The following is a 19,955-nucleotide window of genomic DNA, read 5'->3' on the forward strand; positions in this document are numbered from 1 at the left end:
CCTTTAAACATAAAATAAAACCCAGCAGTGTTAGACTTCCCTGCTAAAGGAAACTACGTCAAAGGCATCATCTGCCTGAACTTGCATACTTCTTAATCATGGGCCAAACTCCATCTTCTAAATACACAGGGACTCAAGACTATGTTGTGGAGCACAACCTGCCCAACAGCATGCAGAAGAGAAGATCTCAACTGAGAATGAAGCCAAACTAAGACATTGGGATCAGCAGCAGCAGCTTCAAATGCTACTAGAATCAGTCCTTTCTGCTGGATGTGGACACTCCACAGCAGATGTCAGTCTTCAGTATTCGCAGCTCACAACAAAGCAGACAGGCAGCATCTTAAGACAGCAGGGACCAGGAACTGCAGTGGCCACAGAGTTTGTGCACTTTCCCCTTCTGCCACTGCTCTACGGAAGGGCAGCCTTCTGTAGGTGGATGGGCACACAGGGAGGGCAGTAATGCTATAGAGCTCTGCTGATAAATCCAACAGAGTTCATCTGCTGGTGTCATGGGACTAACCGATGAAACATTTTTCCATTATACAAAGTAGTAACAGACCCCTAGAAAAGTTCACATAGAAAATACTGTACAGATGGTCACACAGATCAGGAACAAGGCTGAGGAATGGCTTTAAAAGGTCTACCAAAGCATTAGCAACAAGTACAAAAAGAATGAAAACACGTGCCTGCATTTCTCACCCTGCACTCCCGGAGCTGTGTCCAAGAAGGACAGGCTAATGAAAACGTGGGCCTTCCCTACCCACTGCCAGCAAAACCAGGAACTGGAGAACTTTAATAGTAGCATTTCCCTGTTTTCAGTGGAGGTGGAATATCAGTTGCCCAGCTGAAGTTTAGCAACTTGATCTGTATATTCAAAACAAATGTAACTTTTCTTGATACTAGAAAACAACATTTCCCCTGTAAACCCAGCACTGCAGAAATTGACAGAAGCGGCCAAAAGGTCAAGAACCAGCAGGGAGAGCAACAACACAAAGCACATTGTGTTTTAATTTATAGGAATAAGAGGCCTCTCCTCTCTTTTCTTCCAGATATTGGTCTTGCTATCTCTTTTTGTGATAGATGGCCTATCCCTTTTTTTAGCAGAAGGGATACCAGATTCATGAGCTCCTGATACAGTTTTCTTTCTTAGGCCTTCCTCCTCGTGCTGTTCTAGGACTGGCCCACTCCCTCCATCCAGAATGTGCCTCACAGCCTGGTCCTCTGGAGTGCAAACAGTGGTCCCGCTTTCACTGCTACTCAGATCCAGGTCTTCCAAGTAAAGGATCTTAGAATGTGGCATATTTTTAATGAAAGTTTTCTCTCTCTCCAGTTTCCTGCTGGGATGGTGCTCGTTCATGTCCACACCAGAGTCCAGACTGGTGTCGTTACTCTCCGTCTTTCTGCCCTTTTTCAGATCTATGAAGGAGTGCCTCACTTGAGCGATCGGCTTCCCGTCCAGGGAAACAAACCACGCTCGAGGGTGTGGAGATGGCTTTCCTTTAGAGAGCTCCAGTAAGGTTTGCTCCGAAATGCCTTGAAGTTCAGAGGAAAATGGAGTCATCACGACCGCTTCGTTCAGCGTCCCGGGAACAGAGACAGACTCCAGCAGGCTGTTAGTGTAGCGGCCCCAGCTTGCCGCCTGGGAGGGCAAGCCCTCCTCGCCGTCCAGCGCGCCGCTTTCCTCCCTGCAGGCAGAAGGCTGCGGGTGAGAGTGCGCCGGCATCTTGGGCAACGTCTGCATGTAGCTGTCACGACTCATGGGTTCCATCAGGGGGCTGTACACTAACTGCCCTTTCCTTGGCAACGTCGCCGATTTAGCGGGGTGCAGCTGTTCCGGGGAGTGGAAGAGGTCCGAGGTTTGGAGGATGGCGATGGGCTGATTGTAAATGTGCATGAGATGCTCTGGGATATGGGAAAGCCCATACACGTCCTCTTTCAGCGTAAGGAATCTGGTTTGGTCCTGAACGTCCCTAGGAGCCTGGGAAGTCGTACTGCTGCTATGCTTTGGCTGCTGTAAATGCCTGCCTCCAGCACTGGGCTCCAGGGAATGGGCTGAATTTCTCGACTGCTCGGTCTGGCAGGAGGGCTGATAAGAAGCATCCTCTGTGTAGATTTTAAAGTTGTCTCGTGATTTCCCATCTTCTGTGTCTGTGGACATCCTTCTTTGGGGGCTGTAAGAAACCTTGGGCCCGTACAACTGGGGCTTATCCTCCAACTTTAAAGCCCCTTTGACGGCGCTGATGTGGTTGATGTGAGTTGTCGACGTTGTCTGGTCCTTCTTTATGACCTCCAGCTTCGTTGTGGTTTTTTCCTTCTTTTGTGTCCGACCACATTTATCCCTGTGCAAAAGAGATGCAAGGTGACTGCAGAGCACGTGAGGAAACACTAGACTGCTAAGCTGAAGGCAAGATTTTGGTTAAGAAGTTGCAGTGTAATGTGATGCCACAAAAAGTAATTGCAACAACTGTGATTTTTTTAAAGACATGCTAGGCTACGACATAGTTTAGCTAAAGAAACAAATCTCAGCTTCAAAAGACTGATTTTAATCAACCTAAAATTCCATTCACACTGAGCTTACTAGAGCCTCTCTTTTTGCTTACCTGCAGTAACAAAGAAGAACAGCAAAAAATCCAATGATTATGACAACAGTACCTCCCAGTATGGCTGTAAGGAACACCGTGTGGTAGGCTGTGATGTCCTTGGAAACTGCACTAATAATGGATTCTGCATTGTCAAAGAAAACCACACAAGAATTAATTCTCAAAAGCAAATAAGGCTGCTTGATATGCAGAGCTGTAGCTAATAAATGAAGCTGTACTTCTCCAGTGATCCTGTATTCCTGTGGCACTGTGTTCAGCCTTCCCCTTTCACCTTGCTGTTTCAGCAAACCAGAAGCCACACAAACAGTGGTTACAATATCATGAACCTTCACGGGGTTATTTCATGTCCTAAAGCCTTACCATGACATCTGCTCAACTCCAGTCAAACTACACTTGTATTAGTTGTCCAAACTGACCTTGAAACATGGGTTACACTTTCTGTTTAGTGCTTCTGTCACAAAGTGCTAGCTTTTTACATTTTGACATCGTCTTTGCCCAGGAAGAGTCCCTTCATGCGAGTCTGCAACAAGTCTACCTAAACCAGAAGCCACTGGGACCATTCTACCCAAGATTAATTTTCTTGCTTCATTTCCTGCTGTCACACATGATCCTCAGTGGTAAGTGGTACAGTCCTGCTGACTGTTAGATCTCTGTTGTTGCAGCTCCCTTGCAGGCTTCTCCCAAAAGATGGTGATACTACAAATACCTACGTTCAAATTCAGTCTGGACTATAGCATTTCATAGGATCATTAAGGTTGGAAAAGATCTTTAAGATCATCAAGTCCAACCATAACTCCACTACCATTAGCACTAAACTATATCCTGAAGCACCATATCTACAGCTTCTTGAACAGTGAGGGATGGTAACTCCCCACCATTTTGGGCAGCCTGTTCCAATGTCTCACCACTCCCTCAGTAAAGAAATTTTTCCTAGTGTCCAATCTAAACCTCCCCTGGCACAACTTAACTCCATTTCCTCTTGTCCTGTCGCTAGTTATTTGGGAGAAGAGATGGCACTGGCCTCACTGCAACCTCCTTTCAGGTGGCTGTAGAGAGCAAGAAGACCTCCCTTCAGCCTTCTCTTCTCCAGACTAAACAACCCCAGATATCTCAGCCCTTCCTTGTATCCCATGCCCTCCAAACCCCTCACCAGCTTTGCTGCTCTTCTGGGGACAACCTCCAAGACCTCAAAGTCTTTCCTATACTGTGCCACCCAGAACTGAACACAGCACTCAAGCTCTGGCCTCACCAGGGCCGAGTACAGGGGCATGATCACTTCCCTGCTCCTGCTGGACACTACTTTTGAGGCCTTCTTGGCCACTTGGGCACCCCGCTGGCTCACATTCAGCAAGCTGTCCACCAGCACCCCCAGATAATGTAAAGTTCTAGGAAATGGTTATGTGGTCAAAGGCAGACTCTCAGGAGTCAAAGAGGAGGTATCCATGTGTGGCAATTGCACATCATTTCTCCCAGGACAAACCGACAGCCTTACAACACATCTGTACTTGGGCTCCTCAGTAATTTCTCTCTTGTTGCCCTACCTCTTGTTCCAGGCAGTGGAGCTGCTATCCAGTAGCCTAAGTGTTGAGCAGTGTATGTCCACACTAACTGACCATCTGCCTCCTTTACCATTCCCAGGCCACGGCTTACCCAAGCACCTGAGAAAAAACAACAGAGAACAAAACATTGCACATGTCACAAAGGACTCTTCTGTACCTCAAACCATTGGCAATTAATTACCCAGGATACAAAAGGTCACAAGATAAACTGAAACTTCTAACCTACACACTATTTAATACACAGCTTTAGCTAAGCACACCAACTTTGTGTCTTGACAACTGCACTGCAGATATCCCTGTGTGGACATGCACTCTGAAACAAAGCATCACCATTACTTAACAGAAAATATATTACATTAAATTCTGGCAACAAATCTCTTTTGCAGAAATGGCCACAAATTACTTGAAAATTTCTTTTATAAAAGTTTAAGCATGTGTGAAGGGCAAGACTTCAAGACTTCAAGTATATGAATACTCATTTCATATTAGCTAGCAGCACTTGGTGGGAAAACATTTTAAGCTAATAAGCTACCACAATGTCTTGACTGTTTCTCTCCTCTTCCCTACCCCACAGCAGTTAGCCAAAGCAAGGTCTATTGTTAGGGCACAGATTCCACACCATCTGTTTGGCAATGCAAAGGACAGGTACTCTGGTATGCCAGCCTCTACAATTAATAAAGTATGCAGTAGGAGAGAGAATTATACTTGATACACTTGAACACATTTATTACAGGCCATCTGTGAAATTCTAAGGACAGAAAAGTAACCTCAGATAAACTGCCCTGTCTCAAGAGAAGGAGAGAGAGCCACCAAGGTGTTAAAAGCAACAATAACCAAAGCATGCAATAAGTATAACTCATAAAAGGTCTAGGATTCATATTTTCCTCCAGGATGCTTCTTTCCTAAAAGCAAAAGGAAGTATCGACCAGACAGGAGGGAAAGACCAAAACTGCCACATGCCACATGTGTGCACACAGAGGCACACAAAACACCATTCAGCAGCCAAACTTGCAACCTTCTCCTGGTTCTTGTGATGGCTGGCAGAGAATACCACCAGCAGCAGCCAGGCAAAGTCCTGAAAAAACACAGGAGCACTTTGCTGACTCAAGGTCAACCTCCCATCTACCAGGACCCCCAGGTCCTTTTCCCTTTCGCTGCTCTCCAACAGGCCACTCCCCAACCTGTACTGCTCCATGAGTTTGTTCTTTCTCATGTGCAAGTCTCTACACTTCACACTCTACCATCACCTACATATGTTAGTGCCCACCACCATTCCATGACAGGCAGTGTAGTGTACCCAAAACTACATACATGTGCTAAAAGGTAGAGTAACAAATAACTTAAGCCACTTACCAGTTTTCATATCAAATGTCCATGCAGGTATAGCATCTCCTGATTTTACAGTAGTGGTGGGAAGAGGAAGTGTAATCTGGATGGGACCATTTACTTTCAGTTCTTTCCCAGCCAAAAGAACATTTACACATATTGCAGCAAGAGGAGCCAGTTCCATGCTTTTGAAACCTGCATGTGAGAAATAGCTTGTCTGTAATTCTCCATTCATAGTGGATTTTTAAAAGAAGTACTCAGAATTAAGAATCTATCCCTGTTGATAACTAAAGGCAAGGCCTCGCTGACACCCAGCTACACAGTCAGCTTTTCACCAAACCTGAAGTAAAACAAAAGAAAAAAACCCCAAGCCTCAACATTTCTTCTATTCTGGACTTTTAAAATCCAGTGACCAAAATAATACCCAGAGAGGTGGATGAAGCCCCATCCCTGGAAATATTAATGGTGAGGCCCAGTGTGGCTCTGGGGAACTTGATCGAGTCGTGAGGACATCCCTGCTGACTACAGCGGGGGTGGACTAGATGACCTTTGAAGGTCCCTTCCAACCTGGGTGATTCCAGGATTCTATCATCTCTATACCAAATCTCTAAAAGAGAAACAGACTTAGGACATATGTTCAATGCTGCCTGTAGAGCCAATGATTAGGCAAAACTTGGCTTGGGGGGTAGGGGAAGAAGGGTTTTTCCCCTCAGATAATTTGATTACAGAATAGCTAACCTATTCTTTCAGTACCTATAATTGCAATGCATGGAACATTGAATGAAACTGAAAAGACATGCAAATGAGTGACTGCTGTGTTTCTACTTAGTTAAACTCTCCTCTTAAACTTTCCTGTAAGGATTAACTTTCTAATTTGGCAGCTATAATTAAGCGAGTATTTAATCATGGGGCTTGTCAACGCACTCAAAGGAAACCTTGCACAGACAGAGCTTTACCAGGCAGCCTGAAAGTTTGTTTCTCTTGTCTTTCTCACACTAATTTGCAGCTACTTCAGAATGCACAGTATGACAGGATGGGGAAAGCAGCTGAAACAGAATTAGTAAGTATCAGGATAATGTTAAATCTATGCAAGCTGTTAGAAGCTGGTTGTGAGAAAACTCCTGGTGCATCAGATACCAATTAGCTTCCACCTACCTTAAAAGGAAGCCTATTCCTTTAGGAGTATATGAATAATTTAAAACACAAGCCAGGCAGATTAAAAGGAAAACTCAGAGGAGAAACACTGCTTATTTCTCTTATGCTTTGCTTTTAGAGAGGTGGAATAAAAATAAGAAAGGTTTAAAAATATGGAAGTCGAGTTATCAATATATAGGATGATTTTAATTCAAGGAAAATTAAAGAAGAGTGCATGGCAAGTTCAAGTAAGCCTTGTAGTGGCCTCCTGACGTGCTGTAATGATTTTTAAGAGCCTTATGGCTTCAGGTCCACCGGGAACAGAAAGAAAAGAACAAAAGAAAGAAGGAACTGCACGCAGTACAATCTGCCAGAGATTTATGCCAGTAAAAAAAAACATCTGATTGGATGACAAAAAGATCCAGCTGCATATGAACAGAGTTGTAATGACTTGTGAAGCCACTTACTGCTTCCCCAGTGAAACAGATGCACAGAAAACATTACTCTAATTGTGATCTGCATACATGGGGACTACTTGATTTCCATCAGCCTTATGGACATTGACTGCCCCTGAGTGGAACTACAGCTTCTGCACAACCTTTACACTAGAGGTAAAGCTCCCATAACCAACCATTCTAGTGGAAAAGTAGAAAACCCTGCAGCTGAAGCCCACTGCTGCAGTTGCACTGATTCTTTTGGTCTGTCTAGTTCACACTCTGGCCATAACCATATTTTTAAGGTGTTTACTAAACCAATTCCACTGCCTCATGAAATCACAGAATTAACCAGGTTGGAAAAGAGGTTCAAGATCATCAAGTCCAACCTATCACCCGACGCCATCTAATCAGCTAACCCATGGCACCAAGTGCCCCATCCAGTCTTTTTTTCCTACACTACCAGGGACAGCAACTCCACCACCTCTCCAGGCAGCCCATCCAAATGGCCAGTCACTTGTTCTGGGAAGAGTTTCTTCCTAATATTCAGCCTAGACTTCCCCTGGTGCAGCTTGACACTGTGTCCTCTTGATCTGTCACTAGTTGCCTGGGAGAAGAGACCAACCCCCACCTGGCTACAACCTCCCTTCAGGGAGTTGTAGAGAGCAAGAAGGTCTCCCCTGAGCCTCCTCTTCTCCAGGCTAAACAACCCCACCTTCCTCAGCCTCTCCTCACAGGGCTGTCCTCCAGACTCCTTACCAGCCTTGTTGCCCTTCTCTGGACACATCTGAGCATCTCAGCATCTTTCTTAAACAAACTCTGAACATACACACACAAACACACACCCCTATTTATACACACAAAGCAGACTCTGACAGAGTGTTTCAGTATAGTAAGATATGTTATGTTCTCATACTACAAGGAAAAAGATTAAGACTGACATCAATTACTCACCTGGGTGTTTACAGCTTACTCCTATAGAACAAAGCTTTGTGATTTAATGCAGTAAGAGAAGCTTCAGGACCTTTGAATTTAAGCCTATGTTTTTCATCATCAAATTATAGAATTGTTAGATTTGGAAGGGACCTCAAGGATCATCCAGTTCCAGCCCCCCTACCATGGGCAGGGACACCTCACACTACATCAGGCTGCTCAGAGCCCCATCCAGCCTGGCCTTAAAAACCTCCAGGGATGAGGCTTCTACCACCTCTCTGGGCAACCTGTTCCAGTGTCTCACCACCCTCATGGGGAAGAACTTCTTCCTAATATCCAACCTGAATCTACCCATTTCTATTTTCTTAAAACTCAGATGCATTCAAATGTGAAGACTTCTTTTTTACCAAAAATCTTACCCAGCTTCTTTCCATACCTGATTTATTTAGAAGAATTCCTGTTGTATAGAGGAAGCTATCCACTTTCAAGAATTGCTCTGGCACTGTCAGGTAGGCTGTAAGGTTTGTAATATGGTGACTTGTTGGAAGCTTTATTAAAAACTTTGGAAACTGGACACTTGGTTGAGATTTGGCATCTGTAAAAGAGTTATATTTTGTCTCAGCAATGGTAAAACACACAAACAGGGGGTTTATTAATGTTCAGAAATCCATATGGCATAACAAGCCATCTTCTCCAAGTTGATGCATTTCTAAGTCTACCACTTGTCACAGGCACATTACAGCAACACAGTTAACTTACAACCTGGCTTTGATGAGACAGGTATTATAGAAGAATATCAACATGCTTAGGGGGTTCTGGATATGTACAAAGTGCCAAAGTGCTTTAGATTATGGTCTGCATACACCAAACTTACCAGACAGTTTTCCAGTTATTAAGACAGTATCTTCAAACAGCCATATATTAGCTTGGCTTTGTGGGAACAACGAGAGCGTCACCGATGAGTAGACTGTGAAAAGTCAGAAGAGCAGTTAACACTGTGCCACCATAAACAAAAATCCTCTAAGATCTCCAGTTCTGAAGGAACTGTGAACACAGCAATCAAAAAAAGTTATATGAAGATTGGACAAATAAAGTCACTTCTATTGTCCAGAGCAGGAATTTCTTCTGTTGTGTGTTTGCTACTGTCTTGTGCCTTCCATGGGGAAAGAAGTGGCTGGAATTCTTCAGAGTCCAGGCTTTTAAAACAAACACACACAAACCAAGCAAGTTTAAGAGCATGCAAGTGTCTGTGGCAGTTTTAGGCTAGTGCCCAGGAAATTTTTTAGGCATCAGCCTAAAAATGCCACAAGGTCAAACAGGAAAACTCATGAGGAAATAGTGCTGAAAGGAAGCTATACAACACGTTATACCCGTTAGGCAGGACTCAGAAGCTCTGGCACTGCAGGATTCACTCAAGACAGCACAGATTTCTGTCAGAACACATTACCAGCCCTTTGCTAAGCCTAGGTAAACCACCCCTCCAACTGCACTCACTGTACTGCAATACAACCTACTTTGAGTTAAAAAGGGCTCTTTTCTGTTGCACAAGAATAAGAATTTTGCAAGTCTAACAGCTCATTCTTGCTTACATCCACATGGACAGGCACTACCTCTCTTGACTGGCTTCATTTGGCCATTTTCAGTCGCCAGCAACTACCCAGCCTGCTGAGGAAGAGAGAAATGTAATTACCAACAGAGACAGTTTAATAATAGGCCTTTAAGATGCTTACGTACTTGGCATCCTCCCAGTCTTCCAAGGCAAAGGTGTCAACATGTAGCCATCCTTGTAAGATACAATAGTTAAGCTTAAGCCTAATTTGTAGGGGACTTTTATTAACACTGCTCCATTGTTTCCCGTAAGAGTAGAGTTGGTCTTTGTGTAGTTAACAAACACTTCCACAACAGCTTGTGGCAGGTACTGATGACTGATCATGTCATTCACTTGGACTTTCAGCGTAAAAACAGATCCTATTAACAGAAAGAAAAAAAACAGGAGGTCACCATACATCAGAAGTTAAGGAGCATGACTGAAACTTGAGAAGAAGTCCTTCAGGTCATGCCTTAGCTATTCATCCACTGTATGATGCATCTCTACTCCAACAGAGGGGAAACTCTGTTCAGAGGGAGGGTTAATCTTAGCACTATATGCCACAAAGAAGAAAAGAAAAGACCTTGAGATGGGGCACAAAGATGTGAAAAAGAGTGTTCACCAAAGTCAGCAAATACAATACCTGAACAGTCCTACTAAGCAACTAACCAACCAAAACACAGCAACAAAAATACCACACAACACAACAACCAAACCCAAACAACCAAACCCAAACCCCAAGCAACCTAAAACCAACAAAGAAAACCAAAATTACAAAGCAATTCTTCCCTTTTTCACTTAAGCTTGAACAATGCATCTGTGCCAAGGTGAAATTCAATGTGATTAGCAAGAGGCCTGCAATATCACACTGGTAACACAGATGGTCTCGCTCTATTTCAGCCTGGAGAAAAGGTGGCTCTGGGGAGACCTTATAGTGGCCTTCCAGTACCTGAAGGGGGCCTACAGGAAAGCTGGGGAGGGACTTTTCACAACGTCCTGTAGTGACAGGACAAGAAGGAATGGATTGAGGCTTGAGAAGGGCAGATTTAGAGTGGAGATTAGGAAGAAATTCTTTGCAGTGAGGGTGGTGAGACATCAGATTAGGTAGCCCAGACAGGTTGTGGATGCCCCTCCCTGGAAGTGTTCATGTTCAGGTTGGATGAGTCCTTCAGCAATCTGGTCTAGTAGAAGGTGTCTCTGTCCATGGTGGGAGGGGTGGAACTAGAGGATCTTTAAGGTCCCTTCCAACCTGAAATATTCTATGAATATACGAATTTCCAGTTGTGCTTTTTCCATGTGTGCCTTTGCACGCAGGCCTTCTTCCAGAGGGTGAGAGGATCTGTTCCTCTAAGTGAAAGACAAACATTGCTGGCACACTGCAAATATCTCTTCAAGCAGCAGTGTGAGATTTTGCAGCTTTGGGGGAAGTGTAGCCCTTGGCTCAGGTCACACATTTGAAGGCACACCTTGAGTTTCTGAAAACCAGAGAATCTCACGTCTGCAGACTGGGCTAACACTTGGGGTTTTTACGTGTGTAAAAGCCTTTTAAAGGAACCAAATGCATCCAGACACCTTGCCTTTTTCAATCTATCCTCTCCCACTGGGTTTACACTTCTGGTCTAGTTTTCACCTTTCTGTATTGCAACTTCCAAACAGTATTTGCCTTCTGCTAATGAGAAGATCTGACATCCCTTCTTCTCTTGCAGAGATAATAATTCAAGTGATTGAGCAGCAGACTGAAAATACAAAGTCCATTTCCACAACAGTCTCTGAATTACATCCAATTTCTCTCCCACCCTGGCTGTAAAGAAGCTGCTAGGGAATCTTCTCACAGACAGCAGGTAAATGGAAATGGACAGAATTCCACATTATTTCCAGTGTGAAATGAAGTTATTACCAAATATTAAAATATCTCTGAACTCCAAATGACATCAATTTGCCAGTGTTTGGGTTACAGATATGCAACTATTCAGCACCACTGCACTATTTTGTAGCCACAAGAAACTCCACTTCAGTGTCTGCTCTATAACCAAGATTGACGTTGCACCAAGAGATTACTACCACTGACCTTGATTTAAATGAAAAAGCCTTGAGAAGCCAAGTGCAATCCATCAAAAAAGCTCAGTATGCAGTGAAGATGTCCAAGTTAAGCCTCTCTGGAGTAAGTATTTATTTAGATGTATGGTACACATGCAGCACACCATACATTCAAAGCAAAAATGACCTGCACACACCAAAAGCTGTGCTGGCCTGAATTTATTGCTGTTTACTGCATACACAACAAAAGCTCTGAAACTGTGCCACCCTGATTTTCTACACTGCTACAGAAAAACCTACACCTTGTGAAAATTAGTATATACTCTCACAGAAAATGAAAAGAATAAAGATTCAATGGTTTGAAACTAGAGAAGAGCAGATTTAGATTGGATGTTAGGAACAAATTCTTTACAAGGGTAGCTGCGCACTGGAACAGGTTGCCCAGAGAGATATCCAAGGTGAGGCTTGACAAAGCTATGGGTGACCTGACCTAGCTGAGGATGTTCCTGCTCACTGCAGGGGGGTTGGACTAGATGACCTTTAGGGGTTCCTTCCAACCCTGGTGATTTTATGATTCTATGAATTAAACACAAAATGCACAATAATCACAGAATTGTCAGGGTTCAAAGGGACCTCAAAGATGTTCCAACCCCCTGCCATGGGCAGGGACACCTTCCACTAGATCAGGTTGCTTAGAGCCACATCCAGCCTGGCCTTAAAAACCACCAGGGATGCGGCTTCCCCCACTTCCCTGGGCAGCTTGTTCCAGTGTCTCACCACCCTCATGAGGAAGAACTTCTTCCTAATGTCTAATCTAAATCTCCCCTTCTCTAGCTTGGATCCATTGCCTCTAGTCCTATCACTACCCAACACCCTAAGAAGTCCCTCCCCAGCTTTCTTGTAGGCCCCCTTCAGATACTGGAAAGCCACAATAAGGTCTCCTCAGAGCCTTCTCTTCTCCAAACTGAACAGCCCCATCTTTCTCAGTCTCCTTAGGAGAGGTGCTCCAGCTCTCTGATCACCCTCGTGACTCTCCTTAGATCACTCTCATCTGGCTTTTCCCCCCTTAAGCATCATATTTCAAGAATAATTGCTTTTCAATTACTGTTGCTGGAGGATTTTAAATCATGCAAGGATTTTATTTTATTTTTTTTAATGATGTCATGTAAGCAAATTATGGCTACAAACAGATCTTCCAGGCACCGATCCAGTTCCCTATATACCAGCGTGACTCCAATGGTTTTGAAGCCTGGAAGACAGGACATTGGCCCCTGGCCAATGACTATTTAAAAGGCTACTAAACAGGGAAAACAGACTGCATACATTATTCTGCTCCTGCAAGCACTTTGCAAGCCAGGAGTATCTTGTGAAACTTTATCTAAAAGATGTGAAATTTAGTAGCACATTCTTTAAGCTCATGCCAGTAGCAACCCATTCCAGAAATTCCTGGTATAAACTAGTATTTAAATAGCTGGAATCAAGTCAGGAGAAAAAAAAAAGGCCTAGTAATAACAGCTGAAGTAAGTCATAAGAAAATGAAAACCTAGGATGTACCCAGAAAGAGACTTAATTTCAGTCATTTCACACCTTAATGTGTATTTTTTCCATTTCCTCCTAATAAAAAGCCTAAATTCTGTGGTGTAAGGGAACTTCTACCTTCCTCCCCTAGCTGTTAGCAAATGCAAAGTTTATTTTGCACAAAAATATTTCCTTGTCTGCTTCAGTCACAGCTATATGAAACCCCACTTTTTAAGAAGCTTTTGGTTGGAAGAAAGAGAACCAAAAAAAGGACTGCAAAAATCATAGACTCACAGAATTGTCAGGGTTGGAAGGGACCTCAAGGATCAGCCAGCTCCAATCCCACTGCTGTGGGCAGGGATACCTCACACTAGAGCAGGTTGCTCACAGTCACATCCAGCCTGGCCTGAAAAACCTCCAGGGATGAGGCTTCCACCACCTCCCTGGGCAACCTCTTTCAGTGTCTCACCACCCTCATGGGGAAGAACTTCTTGCTGACATCTAATCTAAATCTCCCCTTCTCTAGCTTGGATCCATTCCCTCTAGTCCTATCACTACATGACATCCTAAGAAGTCCCTCCCCAGCTTTCCTGTAGGCGCCTTTCAGACACTGGAAGGCAACAATAAGGTCTCCTTGGAAGCTTCCCTTCTCCAGACTGAGCAGCCCCAACTCTCTCAGTCTGCCTCCACAGCAGAAGAGCTCCAGCCCTCTGATCATCCTCGTAGCCCTTCTCTGGACATGTTCCAGCATGTCCAGATCCTTATTGAACTAGGGTGTCCAGAACTCGATACAGTGCTCCAGGTGGGGTCTCACCAGAGCGGGAGGATCACCTCCCTCAACCTGCTGGCAACACTTCTCTTGATGCAGCCCAGGATGTGCTTGGCTTTCTGGGCTGCAAGTGCACGCTGGTGGCTCATGTTGAGCTTCTCATCCACCAGCAGTCCCAAGTCCTATTTTCACTCTCACAGTGTACTGACAAATATCATTGGCTGCTCTTAGACATGCTCCACTCATTACTTTTCTCCTGTGGGTTCAGAAATTGCCACAGCCTGTTTCTAAACTCATCTTCTTGCCAAAATGGTGTTGAGAAGATGCAGAAGCCTGGTTGTAAATGCAGACCGAAATCTTTCAGGGGAGGTTACTGAGACAAAGGTCTCCCCTGTGAAAACAGACAATGCAAGGTCTGAAAGCGTAATTACCTGCATATAGCTGTCATGTACAAGTAGCAGTTACTCAAGTGAAAAATGCTCCCTTCACACCTGCTAATACAAAGATGGAAGGAGACTTGATCCGTAGCTCTAATTGCTTTTAGCCTTATCTTCTGTGCTAACAGGAGAGCCTTCCTGACAAAAGAAAGTGTGCCAATGGGCTGAAAGCTGTTGCCTCCCTACAAGATATTATACAAGCAAATAATTCAGATTTTCTAATAACCACCAGAATCAACTCTGCCAACTTACTTAAAGTTTCTGTGCCATGGAGGTGTTCAAGGCCAGGCTGGATGAAGCCTTGAGCAGCCTGTTCTGGCAGAAGGTGTCCCTGCCCAAGGCATGAAGGTTGAAACTAGACCATCATCAAGGTCCCTTTCAACCTAAACCACTCTGTAATTCTGTGAGTCTATGATTTTGGAAAGATCTTGCTGAAACAATAAATCCTGGTGTTCATCAACAGTAGCAGTGCACAAGACACAAGCATGCAATATCATGGCTCTGAATCCGAATGCTAGTGAAATAACAATGTGAAAATACAGCAAAACAACCCACCAAAAATCCCAAACAGTTCAAAAAGCCAGAATCCAACATGAACAAGTTTCCTTCCCCCCAGCCACATTTCACTCTTGTTTTGTACAAAACAGAGGGTACCAGAGCACACCCCAGCAAGCCAGCTGGGACAGCACAGTTAAAAGCAAGACAATCACGAGGTCCTAAGGGCTGGGGCTGTGCATGCAGTGGTGCACTGTTCTCTGTCTTCCCAAACTTGCTGTCCCTTGACCAACCACCTCCTCAAACCAACTCCCTCACATGTATTTACTGTGCAGATTTACCCAGCACACTTAATGGCACCCAGTTATCAGCAATGCCATATTAACACTCCTGACATTTCATGTGCAGATCAAACCCTACCTTTTTCCATTTGCTTCTTCTAAAAATCTGGATGCACAAGTCCTTGAGGACACTTTTTGATCTCAAATATGGCGAAGGCTGCAGTAGGATTTTTTTTAAATCACAGTAAAATGTACTGAAAAGCATCTCAGAGACACAACAGAAGCTGATAAACAATAGATGAAACTTGTGCTTTTTTCCTGGTCACCAACACTTGCCAGGCACAAGTGGGTCAGCTGTATCTCAGTATTAAATAGATTTGACAGAACTCCTACAATTAGAAGAAAGAACTCAGTCTTAGCTAATTTGATTTGTGCTGCCTCAGAGGAAGGGAGATTTGTCTCTTGGCAAGTCCATGGGAAATGCCAGCTTCTAGGACATTTAGGCTGGTAAAGGCTCCCACAAATGCAGCAGTTACTTAGACGAAGGCAAACAAGGCCTTCTACCACATTTAGCTACTTCAGAGAAGTTGCAGCCAGTAAAAGGACACTGCTTGTCTTCCAGCAACAGTATCTAATGCCTGGAATTTGGCTTCCCATCGCTGTCCTAACTCAGGAGTCATATCACAGAATTAAGTCCAAGGACTGCTTGAAATGACAATTCAGCCACAAAACCTAGCAGTGCAAAAACAATAGCGTTTCTCTGTAATACCTGTGGTGGGTTGAAATTGCCCCCCAACAAAACATTGCCAGACCAGCTCAACTGAAAGCAAATGAAGCTCTATTTACAAGCAAAACTACAATCTAAATCTATGGAATGCAATGGATATGCACAAAATGCACAATAGTTACATACATTTACAATTTATAAACAGCACAAGACCCCCCACACTGGACAAAACCAGGGGGTTACCAAAAGCCTCCCCATCCCTGCTCCCTTCCCTCCCCACCCTGTACAGAGAAGAGAGAAAAGCAGAGAGAAGCTTATTAGTTCTTAGCCACAACAAAGAAATGCAGCCAAAGTCAGCAAGCAACCAACTAGAGCAAAGAAACCAAAACCAGGGAGTGATTGTACACAACTAACTTTGTTAGATTTCAGACCCATGGGATTATTTACACCTTAGCATTATTTTCCCTTTTACATCTACTCAATCTGTGAAAAATTTTCTAGGCACCAGCCTAAAACTACCACAAATACCACTCTGTAATTTGTTCTTAGTTCATCACCCACAGATAAGTGTGCCACCTGCTTACCACGTTGATCTGGGATTTAATTAACATGGTCACGGAGACCTTACAGGCACCCATATATCCCAAACCACATTTATCACTGTGAGATGCAGCACTGAACTGTGGGCAATGCAGGGCTCTGCAGGGAAGTATTCCTACACATCCTGCAAACAGCCCTAAGTTGTCACCAAGGTCCTACCTTGAAGGAGGGAGTAACTCCCCTCAAACACACAGAGTGGAGGGAACAGCAGCTACAATTACATTATTCATCAGTTCCTTCCTTCAGAAGAGACTTTTCTCATCCTTTCCCAGAGATCACAGTACCACAGCACATGAGAGGTTGGAAGGGACCTCCAGAGATCATCCAGTCCAAACCCCTGCCAGAGCAGGATCACCAAGAGGAGTCTGCACTGGAATGAATCCAGGTGGGGTTTGAAAGTCTTCAGAGAAGGAGACTCCTCAACCTCTCTGAGCAGCCTGGTCCAGTGCTCTGTCATCCTCACTGGAAAGAAGTTTCTCCTCATGCTGAGGTGAAATCTTCTGTGTTCAAGACTGTATCCATTGCTCCTTGTCTTATGATCGTGCATCACTGAAAAGAGCTTGGCCCCCTCCACTTGACACCTACCCCCTCAGATATTGATAGACATTGATCAGATCCCCTCTCAGCCTAGACAGTCTAGGCTCTAGACAATCTCTCTCAAGACTAGACAGCCCCAGGTCTCTCAGTCTCTCTCGACAGGGGAAGTGCCCAAGTTCCCTAATCATCCTCATGGCTCTCTGTTGGACTCTCTCCAGCAGATCTCTGTCTCTCTTGAACTGGGGAGCCCAAAATTTGACACAGCATTCCAGGTGTGGTCTCAGCAGGGCAGAGCAGAGGGGGAGGAGAACCTCCCTCACCCTGGTACACACACTTCTTGATGCACCCCAGGATCCCATTGGCTCTCTTGGCCACAAGGGCACATTGTTGTCCCATGCAGAACTTGCAGTCCACTAGGACTCTAAGGTCTTTCTCTGTGGAGCTACTTTCCAGCAGGGCAGCCCCTAACCTGTACTGGTACCTGCTGTTATTCCTCCCCTGATTCAGGATGCTTTCAGGAAGACACCTGCTTACATGTGTTTTATGGAAACTGCATACACTGTGTTGCCATGCACCCTGCGAGCCAGAGAGATAAAATGTGTGCTGTGCAATTTACTGGGTCTTAGCTGACTGAACAATCATTTTCCATTCATAGAACGCCATATTTTTTGGCTTAATACAATCAGGGATGTGATAGGTGCACTGATCTGTAAAGAAGAAATAGCATGTTCTAAGAATATCAGATTTTACTGCATGTGCAGTATTGCAGAGGGTATCAGTGATAAAAATCAATGAAATATATCATCTACACAGCCAACACACATCTGGCTTTGGTAAAAACAAGGTTGTAGAAAAGCAATCCTCCTGCCCACAGGAAACAATTGCTACACTTCTTAAAACTGCCTTAAAACTACAGCAATGCCAAACTACAAAAGCATACCTATAAAAAGTAAAAGCCTATTATACCTTTAAAGCTCATTACAAACCCATGTAGACAAAGGTGAGTTCTGGCAGCAGCTGCATGAGAGGGAATGACTTAATGCTGAAGTAAGTCCTCCTCACTACAGCACACCATCACTCTTATCTTCTGTTCTTTATTAAAGCACAATGCACTGCCTCTTATGCCTTGCCAAGTGCATTAGGATAACATAATAGGTGACCCCCAAACTCCAACAGCTATTTTATGGCTATACTCTGACAATTACTGCCAGATACCAGGATAAGCCCTCTGACAAGTTTTCACTGATACCTCTTGTAGCCATCAAATAACCTGAAAATGTCATTAATAACCCTGATGTCTTCATGCAGTCTTCACTTGCTAGCTAGCAGCATTCTTTTATGCTGCCCTTTTCCACACAGGCACTTACAGACATGCAGAGAGACACTTCTAACCCCACACAAATAATCCTATAGATGCCAAAGTGACAACAGAATATCTCATTTAAGAAATAATTATGTGATCTTCTGTAAAGATCTTTATATGGCACTCTTCTGATTTAAAACAACAGCATCAAATAAATGCAGAAAGCTATTTGTCCTCCTCCTTGAAGTGACACAGGACAATCACTAAAATAAAAACCACACTGCAAGTATTTTGTCCTGTGCAATTTCAACCTGGTCTTTTTTTAATCAGTTACAAGTATCACAGAATGTTAGAGGTTGGAAGTGACCTCAAAAGATCATCAAGCCCAACCCCCCTGCCAAAGCAGGATCACTTAGGCTAGTCCACACAGGAATGCATCCAGAGAAGGAGGCTCCACAACCTTCCTGGGCAGCCTGTTCCAGCACTCCATCACCCTCACTGTAAAGAAGTTTCTCCTCATGTTGAGGTGAAATCTTCTATGTTCAAGCTTGAACCTGTTGTCTTATTATTGCACACCATCAAAAAGAGATTGCCCCCCCCCCCCCCCCCACTTGACACCCACCCCTCAGGTATTTATGGACATTGATCAGATTCCCTCTCAGTCTTCTCAAGACTAAACAGCCCCAGGGATCTCAGTTTCTCTTCACAGGGGAGATGCTCACATTTTATTTTCAAGGCATTATAACTAAAGTGAGAAGCAAAGAACCTCAGACAGGTCACAAAAGATCTGAGGAAACACAGCAAAGACGTATCTAACCAGCAGTAAAACTTAATTTCTGTGGAAAAAATAAAGTTAGATTTAGGTAAGAACACCAAATACAATCATTCTAGGTGGCTGAAAAGGAGAACACTTGAAACTGACAATGAGCTGACACGGTTTCATCCTGGCACGAAGCATCAGGCTGAAAGTTGTAGTGCTCCCTCCAGAATCACTGAGAGTTGAAACTTTCATGTACCTAGCAAACAGCCATGTCACTAACTATAACCAGCCAGTGACCTCAATAGAACACAGGTGCATAAGGACAGACCTGGGTCACAGCCACGGCAGAAACTTCCCCTTGTTTAGGTAGATCTTGAAGCAAAAGAGCAGCACAAGTACTCTAATTTTAAAGCACATATGGATTGTTCCTTGAAAGGCACTAGGGAAAAAGAAGGTATTGGTATTTTGCTGCCATATGTCAGGGCTGCTGTTCAATAGCATTCAACTATAGAGACTCAGAGAGAACTGCTCTTAGGCATTGCAAAGATATTGCCCCCCCAAAAAAGTATTAAATTAATTGGAGCCCAGAGCTAATCAACATTTGCTCCATTTGTGTATGGACAGCCAGTCCTGGGGCTGCAATAGCACCACAGAATCTATACAGCAGAGTTCTGTGGCTTAGCACTCCCTCGAAAGATTTGAATGAAAAATTGAACATCAAGATCTATATTTAAAAGAACAGCCTAGGCAAAAATTTCTGCAGTGATGCAGAATACACCACTGACTCCCAGGGACAAAGCAGCACAACGGGGTCTGGGAAAGTAGGACACCACAGCATTCCCACTGCCCTATTTCTGGTCACCCAGTTTCCACACTAGTCATCAACAGAATTCCAATTATGAAGGAGCTAAGGCTGG

The 19,955-nt window shown here is 44.1% G+C and overlaps 1 protein-coding gene across 1 annotated transcript in view; it reads right to left on the reverse strand.

Annotated features, from left to right (window-relative positions):
* Window positions 1–229: 229 nt before the first annotated feature.
* The window catches only part of FAM171B (family with sequence similarity 171 member B), a 39,183-nt gene continuing 19,457 nt past the window's right edge, over window positions 230–19,955 (reverse strand). Inside the window, exons 2-8 of the mRNA XM_054177041.1 lie at window positions 9,721–9,954; window positions 8,861–8,953; window positions 8,423–8,581; window positions 5,513–5,680; window positions 4,142–4,258; window positions 2,601–2,724; window positions 230–2,339 (exon numbers count right to left, since the gene is read on the reverse strand). Coding sequence (XP_054033016.1) covers window positions 1,007–2,339; window positions 2,601–2,724; window positions 4,142–4,258; window positions 5,513–5,680; window positions 8,423–8,581; window positions 8,861–8,953; window positions 9,721–9,954 — 2,228 coding nt within the window. The 3' untranslated portion in view covers window positions 230–1,006. The remainder of the gene's footprint in view (window positions 2,340–2,600; window positions 2,725–4,141; window positions 4,259–5,512; window positions 5,681–8,422; window positions 8,582–8,860; window positions 8,954–9,720; window positions 9,955–19,955) is intronic.

Source organism: Dryobates pubescens, chromosome 37 (assembly GCF_014839835.1).
Source record: "Dryobates pubescens isolate bDryPub1 chromosome 37, bDryPub1.pri, whole genome shotgun sequence".
NCBI classification, from domain to species: Eukaryota; Metazoa; Chordata; class Aves; order Piciformes; family Picidae; genus Dryobates; species Dryobates pubescens.